This window comes from Opisthocomus hoazin, chromosome 2, assembly GCF_030867145.1.
Source record: "Opisthocomus hoazin isolate bOpiHoa1 chromosome 2, bOpiHoa1.hap1, whole genome shotgun sequence".
Taxonomy (NCBI): domain Eukaryota; kingdom Metazoa; phylum Chordata; class Aves; order Opisthocomiformes; family Opisthocomidae; genus Opisthocomus; species Opisthocomus hoazin.
The window spans coordinates 31,483,253-31,506,311 of NC_134415.1; the positions used below are offsets into that span (position 1 = coordinate 31,483,253).

The 23,059-nt window shown below is 44.5% G+C and overlaps 1 protein-coding gene across 2 annotated transcripts; it reads left to right on the forward strand.

Annotated features, from left to right (window-relative positions):
• Window positions 1–104: 104 nt before the first annotated feature.
• Window positions 105–21,504, forward strand: BROX (BRO1 domain and CAAX motif containing). Of its 2 annotated transcripts, none has more exons than XM_075413046.1 (13): window positions 105–191; window positions 2,119–2,249; window positions 3,045–3,151; window positions 7,590–7,686; window positions 8,976–9,071; window positions 9,734–9,806; window positions 10,168–10,273; window positions 10,823–10,912; window positions 11,365–11,450; window positions 12,757–12,838; window positions 13,876–14,026; window positions 17,134–17,293; window positions 17,799–21,504. In XM_075413046.1, the coding sequence occupies exons 2-13, from the start codon at window positions 2,149–2,151 to the stop codon at window positions 17,883–17,885; spliced, it is 1,236 nt and encodes a 411-aa protein (XP_075269161.1). In that variant the 5' UTR covers window positions 105–191; window positions 2,119–2,148; the 3' UTR covers window positions 17,886–21,504. The 2 variants fall into 2 exon arrangements, with proteins under 2 accessions (XP_075269161.1, XP_075269162.1); XM_075413047.1 differs by lacking the exon at window positions 105–191 and adding an exon at window positions 631–778.
• The last annotated feature ends 1,555 nt before the right edge of the window (window positions 21,505–23,059 follow it).

The following is a 23,059-nucleotide window of genomic DNA, read 5'->3' on the forward strand; positions in this document are numbered from 1 at the left end:
CGAGGCCTGGCGGGAGGGGGAGGAGGGGGCCGCGACTTCCGCCTCGGTGTGTGTCATGGCGGCGGTCACGTGGCTCCCGAGGGAGCCCGCCCTCCCGGTCGGGTTTCGGTGGCGGCGCCCAGGCAGGGACCGTTCCGCTCCTCGCTTCCGCTGCCGGCCGTGCCGCCGCGGGGCCCTCCGTCCCCCCGCAGGTGAGCGGTGGCGCCCCCGCGCTGGCGGGCTACCCCGCCGGGAGGGCCGCTGTCCGCTCCCGCCTCTGTCTGTGGCGTTGAGCGGTCCCTACCGGGGAGGGCTGTGAGGCCCCGTCCCGGAGGGAGGCCCCAGCCGCGGGGCTGGCGGCGGCGGCCTGGGGTCACCCGGCGAAGGGGGGCGCGGGGGGGGGATAACCGGCGGGATCGATGTGGTCGGCCCGCCATACCGCGCGGGTCGATGTCATCGTCTCTCCGCTGGCGCTGCCTGCGGCGGCGGGCGCGTGACGCAGCGCCGGGAGCCGGGGCGGGGCCGGGCGGAAGCGGCGGCGGGCCGGTACCAGGAGGGTCCCGCCGCCGTGTCGGGGCCGCCCGCGCCCGGCCCGGTGCTGTCGGCGGGGCTCGGGGAGCCGGGCGGCGCGCCGAGGCGGCCGCCGGTCGGTCGGTCGGCGCGGCCTGAGGCGGTCGGCGGTGGGCGGGCGCCCACTGAGCAAACCGCCCCGCGCTCCGTCGGGTGCGGGGGGTCGAGGCGGTCTGCGCCGGCCCGGCTGCTCCCGGGGCACGGCCCCTTTCCGCCGTGCGGGACGCAGGTGGGTGGAGATGTCGCGACAGGTGACTGGCGCGATGGGCGAGTCACCTGCTGGGTCAGGGAGACGGTGCGACGCGTGCCCTTACGATGAGCTTGGGAGGTTCAGAGAGGGCGGCGAGGTGGTGGGGAGGCCTTGGGGGTGTCCGGTCCGCAGCCCTGCCCAGAGCAGGGTCCGCTGCGAGGTCCGGCTGCGTGCCGCGGGGCCTGGTCCCCTCAGCTCGCGACAGCCGTGGAGGATGGAGACCCCAGCCCGTTCCTCGGGGCGGCTGTCCTCGGCAAAGACGTTTCTCCTTTCACCCGGTGCAGACCTCCCTCGCTGCAGCTTGTGCCTGCTCTGTTTCGTCCCCCCACCGCTGCTGAAAGCTCATAAAAATGGCTCGCCAGTGGTGCCACAATAAAAGCTACCAATGGTGTTCAGTTTTGGGCCCGGCGCTACAAGAAAGGCGTTGAGGTGCTGGAGCGTGTCCAGAGAAGGGCAGCAAGGCTGGTGAGGGGTCTGGAGAACAAGTCTTACGAGGAGCAGGTGAGGGAGCTGGGGCTGTTTAGTTTGGAGAAGAGGAGGCTGAGGGGGGACCTTATCGCTCTCTACAACTACCTGAAAGGAGGCTGTAGTGTGGCAGGTGTTGGTCTTTTCTCCCAGGTAACTAGCGATAGGACGAGAGGCAATGGCCTCAAGTTGCATCAGGGGAGGTTTGGATTAGATATTAGGAAAAATTTCTGTACTGACAGAGTGCTCAGACATTGGAGCAGGCTGCCCAGGGAGGTGGTGGAGTCTCCATCCCTGGAGGTGTTCAAAAAACGTGTAGATGTGGCACTTCAGGACATGGTTTAGTGTAGGCATGGTGATGTTGGGTGGGTGGTGGGACTTCGTGGTCTTAGAGGTGTTTTCCAACCTATGATTCTATGATAATAGATTTATCAGATACAGTTTAATGATCTCAGTGAATTGAGATATACCTGTAAACCCCATGGGAAATATTCAGTCTTGCGCAGGAGGTAACAATTGTGTTTTTTTCGAACAAGAAACTGTACACTAATACAGAACAGAAAAGGTTATAGCTTTTTTGCCCAACTTAAAATAGTTGCCTCAGAAAACGTGTGTTTCACCAGAGTGAAATTCTCAAACTAAGCACGTGGGTGATGAAGACAAGGCCTATGAAAACTTAGTGTTTCAAATGGGAATAAAAAATTTCTTCTCTGTGATTATATGTACAAGTTTGCAAATGAATTTCTTTCCTAATTGTTTACATTTAGAGTATATTTTTGTGAGCTGAGAAGCATGATGTATAGCACCTCAGCTGGACCTGTTCTTTCAGCTATTCGTTTCTTTCCACACCTTAGATTTGGCGTAAACAACACTACAGAAAGAAAATGACGCACTGGTTTCATCGCAACCCTTTGAAGGCTACAGCTCCCGTTTCATTCAATTTTTATGGGGTAGCGACCACTCCAGCTGCAACAAAGGTTTGCAAGTAAGTGTACTTGTGATTGAATTCACCCTGTCTCTCACAGTTTGGAGGGCATCCTTAAAAGTCATGGTTACTCTTCAATTCTTGTTTGAAGATGACTAGAAACATGTAGGCTGGGAGACAATAAGACAGTGATGACACTGAACGTTTAGTAACAAAGAACGAATTGTCTGGTTTTCAAGTCTCTGAGTGTATAGCAAGGCCTGTTATAACAACGCGGAGGGAAAAGGCCAAACGTTTCATTGTCTTTCTGATGACTGTGCATTCTTCTGCAAAAGATTACTTAAAGTAATTTCCATAAGTGAATAAGGCATGAATGCTCTGTTGTGGATAGGAATATAATGAAAGGAGGTCTCGGCTTATTTTGCAGATCTGTTCTTATCTCTTCATATGCTCATCCTGCTCTAAGGTTGAAGAATGTTCCTGTTTGTTACTTCTCTTTCCTCGCCCTGCACCCAACCTCTTGGTAGATCAAGGCATAGTTACTTTAGCTTGTGTTAGAACATTAGATTGATAATGAGTACTGATTATCCACTCCTGTTTGTCCAAACTGGGTTGTACTTTAAAGAGTCAATTATATGTATCCAGAGGAGAAAGGAAGATTTTTCTGTATGTGTTGGCATCTTCTTCATAAAGTACCTTTCCTTGCCTTCAGATAGCTAAATCGAATGCTTAGCTTTGCTTTCTTAGCCAATAGTGTGGTGGTGTGCGTGGGTGGGTACTTTCTTAACGGTACGTTTTTTGAGTAGAATGTCTTAGGTTTATTTTTTCTTCCCCCCCCCCCCCCCCCCCATACAGTGATTTGAGGTTATCTCGAACGCGACTGTTGGAGCTGTTTACAGACTCGAGTTGTAATCCAGAAATGATGAAGAATGCAACTGACTTGTACTTCTCGCTCTTGCAAGGTAAGGAAAGTTTATTAGCAATACCGCTAATACACCATGAGGTATGTAATTTGCATTTTAATGACACTTCTCAGAATGTATATTGTGCTGATCTTCTGTAAAGAAGCTTTGCACTTCTCGGGAAGGAGAGTATCTTCCTGGGTCCTGTGCTTGCTACCCATCATGGGTGCTCTCTAAGCCCTTCTACAGCTTTCAGTGTCCTCTGTGACCCTGCCAGTACTAAGTCTAGGCAGTCCTGTCCTCTTGCTTCTAACCTCATTCTGCTTCCTGCTGGAGGAGAAAAGCACCTGAGAATTGTCACACAGGAGCTGAGGATTCTCCCCCCAGAAAGGGGGCGGGATCAGTAGCCCAGCTGAAGTGCATCTATACCAATGCACACAGCATGGGCAACAAACAAGAGGAGCTGGAAGCCATCATGCAGCAGGAAAACTGATATAGTGGCCATCATGGAAACATGCTGGGATGACTCGCACAACTGGAGTGCTGCAATGGATGGCTATAATCTCTTCACAAGGGGTAGGCAAGGAAGGAGAGGTGGTGAGGTGGCCTTGTATGTTAGGGAGTGTTTTGATTGTCTAGAGTATTGAGTGTTCATGGCTAAGAATCAGGGGGAAGGCCAACAAGGCAGATATTATGGTGGGAGTCTGTTATAGACCACCCAACCAGGATGAAGAGGCAGGTGAAATATTCTACAAGCAGCTGGGGGAAGTCTCACGATTGCTGGCACTTGTTCTCATGGAGGACTGCAACTTACCAGATGTCTGCTGGAAATACAATACAGCAGATAGAAAACAGTCCAGGAGGTTCCTGGAGCATATGGAAGAGAACTTCCTGACAGAGCTGGTGAGTGAGCCAACTAGGGGAGGCACCCCCACGGCACCTGTTGTTTGTGAACAGGGAAGGGCCTGTGGGTGGTGTAATGGTTGGAGGCCATCTAGGGCACAGCGATCACGAAGTGATAAGAGTTTCTGATTCTCAGAGAAGTAAGGAGGGGGGTTAGCAGAACCTCCACCTTGGACTTTCTGGGGGCAGACTTTGACCTGTTTAGGAGTCTGGTTGACAGAGTCCCTTGGGAGGCAGTCCTGAAGGTCAAAGGAGTCCAGGAAGGCTGGACAGGAGGAAGTCTTTAAAGGCACAGGAGCTGGACATCCCCATGTGCCAAAAGATGAACCGTCGGGAAGAAGACCAGCCTGGCTGAACAGAGAGCTTTGGCTGGAACTCAGGAAAAAAAGGAGAGTTTACATCCTTTGGAAGAAGGGGCAGGCCACTCAGGAGGACTACAAGGATATCATGAGGTTATGCAGGGAGAAAGTTAGAAGAGCCAAAGCCCAGCTAGAACTTAGTCTGGCTATTGCCATAAAAGACAATTAAAAAATGGTTTTATAAATACATTAGCAGCAAAAGGAGGGAAAAGGAGACACTCCATCCTCTATTAGATGCAGGGGGTAAACTTAGTGACAAAGGATGAGGAAAAGGACGAGGTACTTAATGCCTCTTTGCTTCAGTCTTTAACAGTAAGGGAAGTTGTTCTCTGGACGCCTAGCCCCCTGAGCAGGAAGACAGGGATGGGGAGCAGAAGGAAACCCGCAGAATCCAAGGAGATATGGTCAGTGACCTGCTACACCACATAGACACAGACAAGTCTATGGGGCCGGATGGGATCCACCCAAGGGTGCTGAAGGAGCTGGCAGATGTGCTTGCCAAGCCACTTTCTATCATCTATCACCAGTCCTGGCTAACTAGGGAGGTCCCGGTTGACTAGAAGTTAGCTAATGTGATGCCCATCTGCAAGAAGGGCTGGAAGGAGGACCCTGGGAACTACAGGCCTCTCAATATGACCTCAGTGCCGGGGAAGGTAATGGAACAGATCATCTTGAGTGCCATCACGTGACACACAGCGCAACCAGGTGATCAGGCCCAGTCAGCATGGGTTTATGAAAGGCAGGTCCTGCTTGACTAAGCTGATCTCCTTCCATGACCAGGTGACCCGTTTAGTGGATGAGAGAAAGGCTGTGGATGTTGTCTACGTAGACTTTAGCAAAGCCTTTGACGCTGTTCCCCACAGCATCCTCCTGGAGAAACTGGCTGCTTGTGGCGTGGATGGGTGTACACTTTGCTGGGTAGAAAAACTGGCTGGATGGCCAGGGCCAGAGAGTTGTGGTGAATGGAGTTAAATCCAGCTGGCGGCCGGTCATGAGTGGTGTTCCACAGGGGGCCAGTTCTGTTTAACATCTGATCAGCGATCTGGACAAGGGGATGGGGTCCACCCTCAGTAAGTTTGCAGATGACACCAAGTTGGGTGGGAGTGTCGATCTGCTGGAGGGTAGGAAGGGTCTGCAGAGCGATCTGGACAGACTGGATCGATGGGCCGAGGCCAACTGTATGAGGTTCAACAAGGCCAAGTGCCGGATCCTGTACTTGGGTCACAATACTACCATGCAATGCTACAGGCTTGGGGAGGAGTGGCTGGAAAGCTGCCTGGCAGAAAAGGACCTGGGGGTGCTGGTCGACAGCCAGCTGAACATGAGCCAGCAGTGTGCCCAGGTGGCCAAGAAGGCCAATGGCATCCTGGCTTCTGTCAGGAATAGTGTGGCCAGCAGGAGTAGGGAGGTGATTGTGCCCCTATACTTGGCACTGGTGAGGCTGCACCTGGAGTACTGTGTTCAGTTTTGGGCCCCTCACTACAAGAAGGACACTGAGGTGCTGGAGCGTGTCCAGAGAAGGGCAACGAGGCTGGTGAAGGGGCTAGAGAGCAAGTCTTATGAGGAGTGGCTGAGGGAACTGGGGCTGTTTCGTCCGGAGAAGAGGAGGCTGAGGGGAGACCTTATTGCTCTCTACGACTACCTGAAAGGCGATTGTAGTGAGGTGGGTGTTGGTCTCTTTTCTCCCAGGTATCAGGCAATAAGACAAGGGGAAATGGCCTCAAGTTGCATCAGGGGAGGTTTAGATTGGATATTAGGAAAAATCTCTTCACTGAAAGAGTTGTAAAGCATTGGAAGAGGCTGCCCAGGGAAGTGGTTGAGGCACCATCCCTGGAGGTATTTAAAAGATGTGTGGATGTGGAGTTTAGGGACATGGTTTTGTGGTGGAATTGGCAATGTTCGGTGAATGGTTGGACTCGATGATCTTGAAGGTCTCCTCCAGCCTAAACGTTTCTATGATTGTATGTTTATTTGTCTCTTAGATTGTGGTGAATTGGTCCTGGAGTATAAATTGAGTCTATTAATTATTTGAAAGGAGTCGCTCTTTGGTGTAAACTTCTGGGTTGTCTAATGCTAGACAAGGGACTTGTTGAAAGTTTACACTTCTGCTGCTGCTTGTCTCAGATGTATGTATAGATTCTCATTAGCATAGTATCCACATTTTCAGTAGATGGTCGCTGCTGATGACGCATTCCCTTGAAACCTTCTTCCTGCCAATATTTTGATAATTCTCTCGTAGCAGTCAGGTGCTCAGACAAGTTTCTTAGGACTGAGTTTTCAGGAATCAGCTGATTTGTGGAAACTGTGTGATCCTTCAGTCTGTGAAGAGGATTGAAGCAGCTCAAGTTGGTGTAGTTCCCTTGGTCTCTGGGAGGGTATAAGCTAATGACACATTGTACATAAAGGAAAGGTAACAGTCCATGTTGCTGCAGATGAGATTTGGATAGAGTTTCTTCAGGAATGCATCATGCTTGGTCACTAAAATCTTCTGCACGTGAAAGGAACAAGTATTTTCTATCTTTATAAACATGTGACTACCTAGAGCTGTAGCCCCAGTAGCTGCTGTTGCAAGTCTTGAGTTCTTGGTCTGTAAGACCTGATCGGACCAAGGCCTGTCTTATTCCTCCCTGAAAAATTCCTTCGGCTTGCATTTCCTAGGATTTGAATATCCCATAGCATGAGCTTCATGCCACTGGCTGCTGCTTTCTGGGCTGCTGGACTTAAAAGAACCAATTTCCTGCAGACCTGGAGACAAAAGAGACGATGACTAGGCGAGCACATGCTTACAAGCCCTCTTCCCTCTCCCTGTTGACCAGGCAGCTGTTGCTGGAATTTCCCGATCGCCACTATGGTGTCAGGGATAGTGATAGTGCCTCACTCACCTTGAGCAGCCACAGCCGTCCTGTACCTGGGTCAGTCCAACTCCTAACTAGTCACCATATGGGACATGCACATATCTGCAAGGTTTTCGTTGATCAATCAAGACCCATAGGTTTGAACTGATAGTGTGCTGGGCAAGGAGTTTCTTATAGTACCCAGTTTGGCTTTTGCATGTCTTGTTCTCAAGATACTGAGGAATAACTGCCTCGGGAAGTAACATGGGTTTTTGAGTGGTACAGCAAGACATATTCCTTTGTATGTATCTATATTCTCATTGATCCCCATTCCTTCCTTACTTGTTTCTGTTTCTTAATTACAGATTGCCTGTCATGTTTTTACATTTTTTTGTTCTATAGGTTTCATCGTTTCACTGGATGACTCTTCCCAAGAATGCAAGTTGCGCTATATTCAGAATTTCAAGTGGACAGACACTTTACAAGGACAGGTTCCGAGGTACGTATGCTTTTATGATTACATATAGGGTATGCAGCTGTTTTCTTTTGGTCTGTTAGGTATATGCACGTGTGCCAGCACAAGTGTGAAGGAGAACTTAGAAGTATAGCAAAATGTTGGACACAAAGTAGTTTCCAAAAACTTGTTGCTTTGCGTTTTTGGTAATTGTCAGACTGTATTAGGTGTGCTGAAGCATGCGTTGCCTTTGTTTAAAGGCGTGATAACGCATGATAGTGGTAGAAGGATCCATTGTGTCTTAGTTGATCTAAAAACTATATCTACAGTTGGCCAGCGTAGTACAAAGAAGAACCTTGAGAGTATTGGTGACCTGAGCATGATAGCATAGATTACTACAGTTTAAAACTTTTTCGTTTGGCACTATTCTCTGACCAGTATCTTTGGAGTTTTTTGAGGTACAAATGTTGCTGAAGATCTGGTTTTGTTGTTGTCCTCTGAAGCTCCTAGTACATGTACTCTTGGTACAAGCCAACAAAGCATCTGTTATAAGTAGGAATATAGATCTGTAGCCTTCTGTGTTATTCAGTTGTGTCTTGCTATTGTAGGTAGTGGTGTTGTATAACCACACTTACAAATTTGTCAGTCTTTATCTAGAAGTGCTCAGCTTCCTCAGAACTTAGTTCCCCGTGGAAGACAACCTGTTGATTAGGACTCTCTTCTAATTTTCTCATGGTCACCTTTCTTTTTAAAGTTGACTAGTTCCTAAGCCATACTGAACTTGTGATTGCAAGTTCATGCTTTTCAAAGACCATGTTTTTAGCTTCTGCAATTTCCTGCTATTTGCACATGCTGTTTGACTGCAGTTACATAAATACTTGCAATAACATTCATTTGAGGGAGATGTAATAGACTCTGACTTATTAACTTAGCAGTTTTAACCTTAAAGTAGACATTCCAGAACACAGCTTTCCGTAAAATGTGCAATTTAAAAAAAAAAAAAAAAAAAAGGAAAACTGTCAGCCACACCCAAAGCTAAACAAATCTCAAGTGACTGTTTTAAAATAAAAGTTCTCAAACGGGAATAGTAGGCATCTGAATGTGAGAAATGATAATTATGGGGAATAACTAAAAAATTGAAGTCTCTTTTAGGCAGTTCAGCAAGTAGGAGGTTCTGAATTGGAAATTCTTGACTTCATAAATGAAAAATACTTTATGGAGAGAAATGTCAGCTTATGCTATGTGAACTGTCAGCAAAGAGAGCTTGTCAGAACAAAACGGAAAGCATTAAATTGGGGGTTTGTTTGGGGGGGGTTTTGTCTGTCTTTCTTTAGTGCCCAGCAGGATGCAGTGTTTGAACTGGTTTCCATGGGATTTAATGTAGCTCTGTGGTACACAAAATATGCATCAAGACTTGCTGGAAAAGAAGAGTAAGTGTTTTTCTTTTCTTAGTAATTCTATTGCAGCGAGATTCCACCAAAAAATTTAGCAGGTTCTGAGTTTTGACTGCGTTAGTGTACATCCAGCTGAGGCAGTAGGAGTTCCAGGAGGCAGCTGGCCTTCATTTATGTCCTGTAATGTCCAAGTGCACTTCAGTCGCTTCTTGGATCTGTGAACAAAATGTACTAGTGCCGCATGACTGCGGTACAGAGAAAGCATCAGCTGTGAATAAACCCTTCATCAGTCCTTCTCCAAATGTCCAAGTACAAAACTGAGATTCTCAAAATCACAGCTCTGCTGTCTTTTAGCCTTACAGATTTTTAAAGCTTTGGATTTTAACAGTGAGGCTACCTTTTACTTGAAAGTCATTACAAGGTCTTATTGTTCTTTTCTCAAGTGAGTTCTATTTGAGTATTCAATGGTTGGACACTAAGAACCCTCTTTACCATGAGGGTAGCACAGCAGTGGGACAGGTTACTTAAAGAGTTAGTGGACTCTCCATTCTTTAAGCATTCCAGATTCATCTAGAGAAAACCATAACTGACCTGATGTACTGTTGTTGATAGTCCTGCTCCAAAGCAGAAGGTGGGACTAAATGACACCTAGAGGTCCCTTCTAACTGGAATTTCGTTGATTCGTTCTGTATTCTTAGTATAACAGAAGATGAAGCAAAAGATGTTCACAGAAGCCTGAAGATAGCAGCTGGGATTTTTAAACACTTGAAGGTAGAAAATCTGTCTTTGCTGTCCGTTCTTTAAGTTGTCTCCAAGAACTTGACTTTTAGTCTTAGAAAAGCCTTTGCTTTTCTGATGAGGTTACAGAGTAAACAAATACCTCAGACTATCTGAATGATACAGGAAAAAGAAGGTTATTGATATGTTGTGCTACCACTCAATCCCTGCGGCTCTTTCGCAATGGCAGTGGAAGGGTAATCTGTCTGTCTGCCCAGTAGCACGTGCAGCAGTGCAGCTGGCCGTCTTGGGACCTTCACTCAGTGTCCCATCCGTTCAGGAACAAGGGGCTTGCTTTGCATTGGCAGCAGTGGTGTTAAGCCTAAACTAACTTTGAGACTTGCTTTGTACTTAGGAAAGTCACATTCCAAGATTGATTACACCTGTAGAAAAGGGAAGAGATTTAGAAGCTCGACTTATAGACTCTTACATCATACAGTGCCAAGCTGAAGCTCAAGAAGGTATCTTCAAATATACGTGTTTGCTGGGGGTGGGAAATGTCAGTTTTTGTGGGTTACCTTGATGTGTCGTGAAGTCTGTCAGCAGTGCCATTTTTTTCTTCTCCTGAAGTACCATCGCTTAGTGGGAAGAGTTGCTTCCCATGAAGCTTAAGTTACAATTACGGGAGGAAAATGAAAAAAATCAGTCTGATATTACAAATGTAACCACTTTGGAAGAACTTGTGTGTGACATTCCTCCCCTCTTCTTTCTTCCTTTCATGTAGTCTCTTCACTATCATGCTTGCATAACATAATTTCCCAGTTCCTTTACTTTAGAATATTTGCAGCTTCTGTTTCCTAGTTAGTCTTCACACTAAACTTCCTTCAGCTTTGTTCTTAATTTGGAATCATTCTGTCCAAGAAACAATCTGTCTTTATTCTGCAGTTTGCTTGACTGCACAATAGTTGTTTTCTGCTCATGCCAGGGTTTTATAATGCTAAATGCCTCTGCTGATTTGACGTGACATTTCCAATTAAACTTTAATACTGTGACGTGGAATTTTTTTTCAGTGACAATTGCTCGGGCTATTGAGCTGAAACACAATCCAGGACTAATAGCTGCTCTTGCTTATGAAACAGCTAACTTCTACCAAAAAGCTGGTAAGTGTCTTGTTTTGTATCCTTAGAGACCTGATTTGGGCGTTCTTGCCAGCAGACATACTTCACCAGCCTGTCAATTGCGATATTAACACTGCTTCTCAGTGGATGTGCTTCGTGTATTTGGCTGCTATTTAGTACATTTAAGGCTTCAGTTATCACTGTCACATGTATTTTTATGAGGTCTTTTGTTTTTGTGGGAATCTTTTTCTGTAGTTAGTGTTAGGAAATGTTAGTGAGGGGGGATAGATGCCAGAGTAATATCTTGAGAATATGTAACAACAGCAAACAAATGGCTTGATGTAAATAGAGTTTGCTTCAGCTGTCTTTGGGCAGCAGATTATGATGCAGACCATAAAGTGTATAGAGGGTTAATTATCTACATCCTTCCAAATGAGTAATGATTTTTCTTTTTGGAAATGTCTTAAAGAATAACTTTACATATATGTTCACAGATCAAACGTTATCCAGTTTGGATCCAACCTATGCAGGTAAATGGCGGAAGTACTTAAACTTGAAGACCTGTTTCTATATGGCCTATGTAAGTACTTCTTTTGACATCAGTCACAATTTTTAATATTGTTTAAGAGCTGGATAGGGAATGTAGGCTAAGTATTGCCCACATAGAAGTATTCTTTCCATGCTGTAAAGAGAGACTGTGCAGTGTCAGTGGCGTTTGAAGTGATTTTGCTGAGCCAAGTGAAATTACTGCAGTGTGGAATTTATTGTGATCACACGTCGTTAAATGAAGCAATTCAGGTTGAGCATAATACTTGTCTTCCATTATCTGCATCACAATCTGATTCTAGACATAATTCAGGGCTGATCATCTTTTTGAAGGCCCTGAATGACACTGCATCAAGTAATGTTAGGTTACATTCCAAGTGCTGTCCCTTTCTGTGAGACTGATCTCTTAGCAAGCGCAGTGGCACTTGGGATCATCAGCTGCTCAGTTTGCTGTTTATTTCTTGTAGCCTGCCACAGCCTGTAATCCGGCTCTTTCGTACTGTACAAAAGGCCCAAGCTAAGCAGTTAATACATTGGACTTGTAGCTAAAAGCTGCTTGCCTTATTAACAGGTTTGAGAGGTGGGGGGAGGGGCAGAGCTGTGGTACTTTTTTTTTTACATTTTGTGTAAGATGTACAAGGGTAGATTTAAGTAACACTTGCTAGACTGTGAGAACAGGCAGTAAAGGAAGGTCTGCAAGGCAAGCATTAGTTCATGGGATTGTTCCTTTACCTGTGGTATTTAGTGTTTAAACTCAGCAACTGCTGATAGTAGAAAAGAGGCCATTCATTTCTCACTGGAATGCAGTACTGCCTTCAAACAGGAGTGTGAAGGAATGGGACTTTTTGGGGTGGAAAAGTTATTTGGAGTATGGCAAAACAGCTCAAGCAGCAGAACGTCTCATTTCTGGATTCAGCGATGTTTGTTGCAGGTTCGGTTTTTGAGCGTTCGGGTAGTTTTAATTTTTAGAGCCTTTGGTTTATAAACTTGACGGGGGTTCATCCTTATTCTGTGATGGGGCTTTATGCCACACATTGATGCGGTGAGAGAGAGGGGTTTGAACTAGACCATCTACTAGTGCTTTTGGTAAAACAGCCTGCGTGAAGCTCAAGGTTATTCTTGGCCAGACTTCAGACAGCTTGCTTCATGCCTACCTCACGGTGTTTGTGTTGAACTGCATTGTTCAGTGAATGCTGCTTTGACTTGCATTCCCAGATCATCAGCTATCTGCAGGGACTGGCAGGTTCAAGGAGATGCAACTCTGCCGGAAGGAAGAGTAGGAGTGAGTTGGTGCAGGAGTGCCCAGTGACATTGGTAGTGATTTTGTCCTCTCCCATTAGGCATACTGTTACCATGGTCAGACTTTACTGGCGAGTGATAAATGCGGGGAAGCAATCAGATCTCTGCAGGAATCAGAAAAATGTAAGTGTGATTGAGACTGGGTTACAGGATCTGATGATGACATGCCTGTTTTGTTTTGCTCTATCGTGTTTATTTGGTCTCCCATAAACTGAAGATTTTATCTGTCACCTGATGAAAATCCAGCACACTTTTGAATAGAGACAGTATATTCTTTTTTTTTTTTTTTTTAATTACTAAAGACTGTCTTTCTTAGCGTTGCTGCAGAAAATTGCATCTTCACTTCTCAGCCTGTTAAAGACTGGCTTTGAACTGCCTGCAATACAGTGTAAAAATCAGTTTTCTGGTTATCGCATTTCCTGGTCTGGATGTTTAGTTGCTGCAGCCTTTTCTGCTTTGGAGGTTGCTCTGTCTTACATTAAATAGTAAAGCTAAACCTTGTTTGTTTGTTTGTTAGTTTTTAAACAGGTTTCAGTAACTTATTTCCTTTCTGTTCATTTGAAAGGTAGATAAAGAGGAGTTTGCAGTAGTTCAGGGTCTTCTGCACATCCTTCTCTCCTCAAAGCTATTGCTACTCCAATGGCCTGCATGGCATGACCTTACCATGGTGTATAAAAACCGCTCAAATCAGAAACCAGGAAACTTTTCATGTTAATTTTAAAAATAAATAAAAATCATTTAATAAGAACAAACTGAGTTGGATTGCTTGCAGTAAAATAAATACTGTGGTTTTTACTGTGCCTGCTGTTCAGAAAATAATGCTTCTTTTCCCACTCTATATTACGCATTATTTATTCTGGAGCATCGACTGCGTGGACACATTCATACCCTCTCTTTCACCCTACCATGTGGCACAGTTCTTAGGCTTGTTGTTGCATTTTGCCCCACACATAAGAATGCTTTCCTGCGTCTTCCTGTCCGAAAAGCTGTCTCTTTTTTTCCTGTTTTTCTTCACTTTCTGGGTGTAGTTTATTTTTCTTTCTAAGAAGCAAGAAGCCTGAATGGATTCTTGTATCTCCTAAAACTGAAGCACTGTAGATCAAAACTGTGATTTAATAGACTCGTGTAAATGATTTTTATTGCATTTCTTTCTTGCAAAGTTTTTGCCAAGTCTGAAGCATTGTGCAAAGAATATGGAGAAACCAAAGGACCTGGGACTACTGCCAAACCTTCTGGACATCTCTTCTTTAGGAAATTGGGAAGTTTGATTAAGAACACCCTAGAAAAATGTCAGAGAGAGAATGGATTCATGTAAGTAATTTGTGGTTGGTACAGTACTCTATATGAACTGTTGTTACCTCATTTGCCTTTATTTCAAGATGGGATGGTAAATTTTACTCTCCAGTTCTTATATTCCTTTAGGGCATGGCGTGTAACTTAAAGGTAAGTAATTTATATAGTTTTCTCTTAGCAGATTTGCGGTGGGTCTGTGCTGTCACCCTCTCTGCGTTCTGTGTCAGTTCAGGAGGGTAGGTTGGACTGACATGATGGAGAGGTTAAGCAGATTTTTTCCTTCATTCCTCAGCTGCTTTGTTTCTTTTACCTCTGTGCAAGATAAAGTCCTTCAGAGGCTGCTGTATTGCTCCAATGCCCTCTTCCCAGCTGCTGCATTCTAGTAGGCAAAAGAGGACAGGGGGGAAGTGGACAGGTAGCTGATTCTGCTTGGTTAGCAAGGAAGTCAAAACACAGTCATGCCTTCAGTGAAGAATATGCTTAGGGTGCTAGGAATTTAGCAGTCTATGTGTAATTAGTATTGCGAATAGGACTTTCTGTTAGCTAACGCCCCTTCCAAAAAGAGTTTGGAAGCAGTTTAAAATAGCAAGATTAGTTTGGCTTTAGAATTCTTTTGCTCATTTCTTTCTCCTCTCCTCTTATGATTTCATATTCCATAATAGGTTTGTTATTTCCCTTTTTATGATATCTAAAGACCTGCATAATAGGGGAATTGATTAAACAAGAAGGGTTGTCAGGTGCATCAAGCTGAACTGCAAATAGGAAAAGAAATTCTCTCCTCTGCTTTAGTTCCAATAACCATAGTCATAGCTTGCAATGACAGCATACAAGAGATTTCAAAAAATCCATGTCCCTCTAGAAAGAAACTTTGAAAGAGAAACCAGATAACCAGTGACTGTTTTGGGAGATGTGCCTGCCGCCGAGCTCTGCTGCAGCACAGGAAGTAAGGCAGAGTGTGTCAGTACTTGTCAGTTTTCAGCTCTTGTTGGTTTGCTGAGGGTAGGTGTGTACCCTCATCCAGGTTTTGTGTTGTAGCAAGTCTTTGCGGGTGTTGCAGTGTGGTTGCTGTTATGCCCTGCGGCACATTAAGACTGATCTAGGAAAAGAAGTGTCCTCTTCGTCTTTCTTGGGAAGTATTTTAAATCCTTGTTTGGATTTTGAAGGCCTTTCTGGACAAAAGGCACCCTTCTCATTGAAGTGCTGGGAATAAGGGTTATCAAGTAGGAAAAAACCCACCTAGCTATTAGGGGATAAATACCCAGAAGGAATTGCTTTTATCCTTGTGAATCACAGAATCACAGAATAGCAGGAGTTGGAAGGGACCTCTGTGGGTCATCTAGCCCAACCCCCCTGCCGAAGCAGGGTCACCTACAGCAGGCTGCACAGGACCTTGTCCAGGCGGGTCTTGAATATCTCCAGAGAAGGAGACTCCACAACCTCCCTGGGCAGCCTGTTCCAGTGCTCCGTCACCCTCAGAGGGAAGAAGTTCTTCCTCATGTTCAGCTGGAACTTCCTGTGCCTCAGTTTGTGCCCATTGCCCCTTGTCCTGTCACTGGGCACCACTGAAAAGAGCTTGGCCCCATCCTCCTGACACCCACCCTTCAGATATTTGTAAGCATTTATTAGGTCCCCTCGCAGCCTTCTCTTCTTCAGGCTGAACAAGCCCAGCTCCCTCAGCCTCTCCTCGTAGGGGAGATGCTCCAGTCCCCTCACCATCCTTGTAGCCCTCTGCTGGACTCTCTCCAGTAGCTCTTCATCTTTCTTGAACTGGGGAGCCCAGAACTGGACAGAGTACTCCAGATGAGGCCTCACCAGGGCAGTGTAGAGGGGAAGGAGAACCTCCCTCATCCTGCTGGCCACGCTCTTCTTGGTGCACCCCAGGATTCCATTGGCCTTCTTGGCAGCCAGGGCACACTGCTGGCTCATGGTTAACCTGTCGTCCACCAGGACACCCAGGTCCCTCTCCACAGAGCTGCTTTCCAGCAGGTCCACCCCAAGCTTGTACTGGTGCATGGGGTTGTTCCTTCCCAGGGGCAGGACCCTGCATTTGCCTTTGTTGAACCTCATCAGGTTCCTCTCTGCCCAACTTTCCAGTCTATCCAGGTCATGCTGAATGGCAGCACAGCCTTCCAGTGTGTCTACCACTCCTCCCAGTTTGGTGTCATCAGCAAACTTCCTGAGGGTACATTCTAACTCTTCATCCAGGTCGTTGATGAAGAAGTTAAACAAGACTGGGCCCAGTACTGACCCCTGAGGGACACCACTAGTTACCAGCCTCCAACTAGACTCAGCGCCGCTGACGACAACCCTCTGAGTTCTGCCATTCAGCCAGTTCTCAATCCACTTCACTGACCACTCATCCAGCCCACACTTCCTCAGCTTCCCTAGGAGGATATCATGGGAGACTGTGTCGAAGGCCTTGCTGAAGTCCAGGTAGACAACATCCACGGCTCTCCCTTCGTCTACCCAGCCAGTCATGTCATCGTAGAAAGCTATCGGATTGGTCAGGCATGATTTCCCCTTGGTGAATCCATGACTACTCCTGATAACCTTCTTTTCTTCCACTTGCTTCATGATGGCCTCCAGGATAAACTGCTCCATCACCTTTCCCGGGATGGAGGTGAGGCTGACCGGCCTGTAGTTCCCTGGGTCCTCCTTCTTGCCCTTTTTGAAGATTGGAGTGACATTGGCCTTTCTCCAGTCCTCAGGCACCTCTCCAATCCTCCAGGACCTCTCAAAGATGATGGAGAGTGGCTCAGCAATTGCATCTGCCAGCTCTCTCAGCACTCGTGGGTGCATTCCATCGGGGCCCATGGATTTGTGGATGTCCAGATCGCTTAAGCAATCCCTCACACAGTCCTCCTCGACCAAGGGAAAGTCATCCTCTCTGTAGGCTTCTTCTCTTACCTTCGGGGCCTGGGATTCCTGAGGGCCAGTCTTAGCACTGAAGACTGAAGCAAAGAATCTTGCTGATAAAATGCATGTTGGACAGTGCCTTAATGAAATGGAAGAGAGCAGCAATGATTGCCACTATAAAAACCCATATTGTTTTTCTTTAGAATTGCAAAGAAGACTTGCAGAGATAGTGCATTATGTTTTACATATATTGCTGTATTCTATTGCAGCTATTTTCAGAAGGTGCCAGCAGAGGCTCCCCAGCTGGAACTGAAAGCAAACTATGGCTTAGTAGAGCCTGTTCCTTTTGAATTTCCTGCCTTGAACGCACACTGGACTCCTGAAACACTTGCAGCATTTGATCTCACCAAGAGGCCAAAGGATGACACTGTAAGATAATCTTATGTACTGTTATTACAGTATTTCCCGTTAGCTTTGTTCTGTGTATAATACAGAGATACTGTTTTGCTCTTCTGTAATGCTCCCCAGCTCAGCGCAGGACATAGAGACAAGGCTACCACCCGAGCCCACGTTTCCACTGTGCTGGGAGGCAAGTCAGTTAACCTCTCTGCCACGCTGTCAGCATCTGGAAATTTGGAGTCATTTTTTTCTAAGTCCTGAATGGGAGGAAATTCTTTAATGTGCATAAGATGCTGAAATGCTACAGGGGTGAATGCTGCAGAAAGATTCTTTTTTAGAAACATATTCATTTAAGGATGCTGAAATAGAGAATATTTGGCTTTTCCCCCTTGCTTGAGGCTTGCTCAAAGCTTTCAGCCTTGAAAAGAGAGGGAACTGTTCGAGTAGAGTATGTAAAGTTAGCTGTGCATAAATACTGTGCGGACACAGTGGTTTGTACTTGTGGTATTTAGCTTTTTTTCCTTCTTGTTTGCAGGCTAAACCAAAACCAGATGAAGAAGTAAAACCTCTGAAGGAACCAGATATAAAGCCTCAAAAAGACAGTGGATGCCAGATTTCTTAAGTGCCATAAGTGCTTTGAATTCACTTTAAAACTGTATTGTTTGAACTTTGGGGCTTTAGTTCTGATCTCCCTTTTCCTGATTCTTATTTTTTAATTAGAAGACTAAGTTAATTTACTTTTGTTAGTATGGGTCTATCTTGCTTGAGAATGTGGTGGATTTCTGGGAGTTTATGTGACTTATTTTTGGGTTTAGTGGGATATCATAGAATGAGTAGGCTGAAGTGTTCCTACTGTGCCTCTAGAGAGTTTCTTTTTGTGGGTATAGTTTCTACCCACAAATAGCAAAGGAAGTATCATGATTGTAACACTTGAGGGTTTTTCCATTAAATTATATGCTATATAATGTCAAATTCTGCAAACAGAAGTTTGTATGAACAGTTATATTTATTCAGGTTTTGTCATTCAGGCTTAACACCCTGTCGTGTTCCAATTCACTAAATTGTAGTGAGCGAAGAAAATCTGGATTTGGTTTGTAACGCTCCTATGGTATTTCACAGGACTTGGAAAACCTTAGGTTCTGCATAATTGGAGCACAATTTGTATTCTTCTGAAATGATTAGCCTCTGTTCTTTCCTCTATAAATTAGGGTTCTTGTTTCAGAATTTGTAGTAAGATACTTTAGCTTGTCTGTCCTTAAATTAAAATCCTTTAATGTCAAAGTGTATGTGAAGGTGATGCAGCAAGTAATATGAAAGTGCTTAAAAATAATGCATCACAATGTCATTCATTCAAAGTGTTTGAATCTTGAAAGATTTGGTAAGTTTGAAAGCTGCAGACAGTTAACATCTCCTGGCACTATAAAAGCTCCATTTGAATTTGTGAAGTTGTCATGCATAAGGTAATGGAATGGTAACTAAGATGCTGTGTTTCCATCTGGGTAGCGTCTATAAGAAGCTGTCAGGAGAACAGAGAGGAAAGATGAGCTGGAGAGCTGATGGCACAACTGGGAAGCCAAGCTCTAGATTTCCTTTATGCCGTGTGTAAACAGTGCTATTTCTCAGCTTTTGCAGTGTTGCACTGAAATCAGCTCCTCATGAAGAGAACTTGCCAAAAGCCACGCCCCGTCAAGACTGAGAAAGAACTTAGTAGGACTTGCTTCCTTCCATTTCTGCCTGCTGTGGAAAATGTGATAACATTAATTTGTACTGAACACTCCAAAACACCCATGTCAACAAAAACATAGCTTTCTGATTTGCTCAGAATGCAAAAGAATATGATGCCTGTGTTGAAGTGAGGGTGTTGCAGTCTCTGGGTACCAGTTGCTGTACTTCACTTTACCTGAGAAAGTGGCTGAATAGCATGAAAACGTTTCTGTTTCAACAAAACATGATGGCACATGCACTTAGCATGGTGCATGCTGTTAACACATTACTCCCCTTGTACTGTTTGGATCGGTTCATCTTCCATGGTGGAATTCGGTGCTTCTGTGTTTGAAATTTTTCATGGGACTTCAAGTAACTTTGCTCAGAGGGCAGGTGTGGAGCTCCTTGAAGGCCTGTGGAACAAAAACTGTTGAGGAGATTAATGGGAAACCGGAGACTCTTCCTGAGATACTGGACCAAACTACAGAATTCGTTGCTGCAAAAGGCAAAGAGGATCTTAATGTTGGCTGTCGTGAGTGAATCGAATGTAGAACTCATTGCTTCCAGTGATGGATCTTTCTTTCATCCAGTTCTGCAAACAAAAATAAGTGTAAGATCAGCTGAATTGCTTTGGAAGAAGTTTCTGTTCTGCAAGGGCTTAGGTAGGTAGAGGATAATAAGTATAAAGAAGAATTTGTATCAAAAATTGGTCCATTTCTTCTGATGCCACACAGGGGCCTGGGTTGTGTTCTATGAAGAGTTACTCAGATCTGCTCATATCTTGAGCAGCTGACTTTTCAGAGTTGTTGCATTATTAAAAGACTAGCTTAGATTTTGCCAGAATGGAGTGTGGAGCTACTTTGGCTATGCAGATTTTAATTCTCCTCAAAACTTACTACAGCTGTAGTCATCTACATTTGCTTAGCCTGCCCACTTTAAGGATCAAGCTGCACTTAACTCTGTTTCATAATCATGATTTTTTTGTTACTCATTGTTTTTCAGATGCCTCTGTGTGTTAATATGTACATGTCTCAACCTAATTAGTTTTTTTCTGTGCAGACTAGATTCGATTTTCCCTCCGCCCCTCATTTTCCTGTCCATCTGCTGCACACTGTGACACAGACTTACCCTTGTTTGCTGATGAATGTGTAGGTGCCGGGACTCGTTTCCAATGAGGTTTCTGCCCATGGGTGTATTTCACTGTATGAGTATCTTAAAATAAAATGAACAGAGCATGACTGAAACATTCCCAAACAACTTCTTAGAAAAGATTCTGAATTCTTTGGACTCTCTCGCAAACCAAGTGGTTTGTTTGAATCAAGTTTACTGTAAATAGTTTGAGGCATAACCAAGTGGATTGTGTCAGATTATGGCATTACTTAAGCCTAGCTGTATAACCTCTTATGCCATAGCTGTCTCAGCAAATATGATGTAGTAGTTTAAAAATAGACTAATGGAACAAACACTTAACATGTGTTGCTTTTCAAGACAAACTTTGTTTACCCGTAGTTAAAATGCTGTGGCAAACATTGGATAGTTTTGCCCAAAAGTAAGAAACTGGTGACTGTTCAGTTTGCCAAGTATAGAGAGCTGTGAGTCAATGGGCAATTTTCTCCTTCGTTTTGTTGGGTAGTAGCAAGAATTATTGGAAATAATGTGTAGATTAACTGTCCAATATGCTTAAGAATATGCGTGAATTGACTGGGAGTTTCAGTTAATCTGGAAACCTAGCAGCCACGTTCCTTCTATTTTGATTTCCTTTAGTAATTTTTAAGAATGAGGTATTTTGAATGGTGACTTTTTAATACTCTAATGCTGCAGGAGCCTGTTTTTGTGGCCTCACTCTGGTTTTAGAGGCTGTCATGGCTAAACCTGCAAATCTTGTTAGTGTAAATAGTCTTTAAAAATTTGTGCCCAGTCTGAACTAGGACAAAACTGCAGCTAAATAAAATGCAGAGTGCTGAGCCGTCTGTTTTGTGCTTTTAAAAATGCAGTAATTGTCTTTAATCTACTACAAAACAAACCATTAAGCTTTTTGTAAGATGCCTATTTAAATACCTTCTTCCATGTATTTACATACACTTCCTCCATGTTTCATTTTCCTGGGTTTACAGTAGTTAATCTCCATCCAGCATGTAACACTCCCTAGAACTGAGGGACTAAATTTGGCCCTTGGATGCTGATGTCTGCCTCCCACAGGATTCGGTAGAGGAGTTTTACCTGTCAACCTAAGGATGACGCTTGGTCACTTAAGTGTTCAGCATGAATAGGTGGTGCGTCTGTAATGGTGGTATTGGTTCGTAGTATAAGCAAGAAAACAGGTCCCTGTATCCGTGTAGACTATAGCCAACTTTGCACTTTAGAAATTTCTGATCTTGCTATTTTGGTACAATACAATATCGTTGTAAATACTCCTTCCTGTCATTTTAATTTTATTGCACTGATTTCAATACTGTGCTATTGGTAAGATTTTTATGGGAAACATTACTAAAATGTATTTTTAATTGTCTGTGTATAAAATAAATTCATGAAGTGTATCTCTTTACCTTTAGTATTGGGGGAGCACGAGAGGAGGCAGTAATTCAGCTGCTTTCCATGTCAATCCAGTGAAATGATAAGTTTCTGTCTATTGGCTGCGGGGTGATATGTTTCATCCCATCCCTACACCTAGTATCTAAACTCAAGTTTCAGCACTGACATAAATCCTGTTCATACCTATTAATTATCCCTAAAAAAAAAAACCTGTCTCTAAAGATGGTTGCCAAATTATCATAGCAGCATAAGCTGCCTTTTTTTTTTCCCCCCCCCCCCCTCCCCTAACTGGCCCAGTTGATTGAGCAAAAAAGCGCAGTGAGTATGGCTGGCGTGGAAAAGCCACTCTAGGGGGTACCTGTCTCCAGATTTTGAGTGCAGTGTAAAGGCCTTTCCACCGTGACCATTGGTTTCACTCCAATCTTTCCCGGCTGGTGATGCTCTCAAATTCAAGAAATGTTAACTTGGTAACTACGGGGTCCTCGAGCAGCTTTTCACGTAGGAAGGCTTACCTCCATTGGTGCTGGTGCCTTCATGGATTACAACCTTTTTGGAGCCATGCTGTACTCTGAATAATCAAACTTCAATGAAATCAGCTCTGATGAGATTGGCTGAGCCGCCTTATTTGGTGAAGACAGTCGCCATGCAATTTTAAGCTTCATAGTTTGAAGATTTGTATATAACCACAAGTTTCAGAATACCATTTAAAATAAACAATCTTAATGTAACAGGTTTTGTTTCATCATTTTAAATTTTAAGTATAGTAGCAAGAAAAAGCTACAGTGAAGCACTTCAAGTCATGGGGTAGCAAGAGAGGAGGTGGAACTTTCAAACTTACGTTTGGGAAGGAAAAAGTAAGTGTGATTTTGTATGCCTATGCAAAATCCTAGTGCTTGCGAAGGTCTGTGGCATTGTAGGATATTCTGTCTACCATGCGAAGGGGTTATCTGGGAAGTGCAGATTGCTGGCCACTTCTCTGCGTTGCCAGCAGGTGGCAAGTACTTGTGGGATAAAGTGGATGACTGGACACTTCAGACCGTAAAATTGCCTTTTCGGATGATGTATAGATGTCTACACATTGCTTGCTTCTGTTTATATTGTGAAATTTTCTGCTGAAGCCATAACAGATAGAGACTTGGCTTTATGAAGATGGAAACTGAGATTTTGGTGGGCACCTGAGTAGCAAGTCCTATACTCATTTTTTTCAGCAACTTTGGAAAATGCAAGGCTCAGTGTTGTTACCCTGAACTGGATGATGTAGGAAAAGTCTGCAGGATTTTTCCCTAAACTGACTTCAGACCAGAGCAAAGCTGATGAGAAGCCTAAACAAATAACTCATCTCATGCTTTTGTGACTAGTGAATTCCTGTTATCTAGGCTGGTGATTTTTGGTCACATTTGTTACTCAATCATAAGTGTTATGCCACAATATTCTTTCCGGAGATTGATGCGAGTTGGCATTCTTTCACTTTTTCTTGTGTGCATGGTATGGGAACTCCTCTGACAGTACAGACTTACATTCTTAAATTATTTGCATCTTTAAAAACATAGCAAACCTTAC

Coding starts and splice junctions, on each gene's coding strand:
- BROX (XM_075413046.1), top strand. CDS start 2,149: ATGACGCACTGGTTTCATCGCAACCCTTTGAAGGCTACAGCTCCCGTT. Junction 7,687..8,975: donor TTACAAGGACAGGTTCCGAG/GTACGTATGCTT, acceptor GTCTTTCTTTAG/TGCCCAGCAGGATGCAGTGT. Junction 9,807..10,167: donor GGATTTTTAAACACTTGAAG/GTAGAAAATCTG, acceptor CTTTGTACTTAG/GAAAGTCACATTCCAAGATT.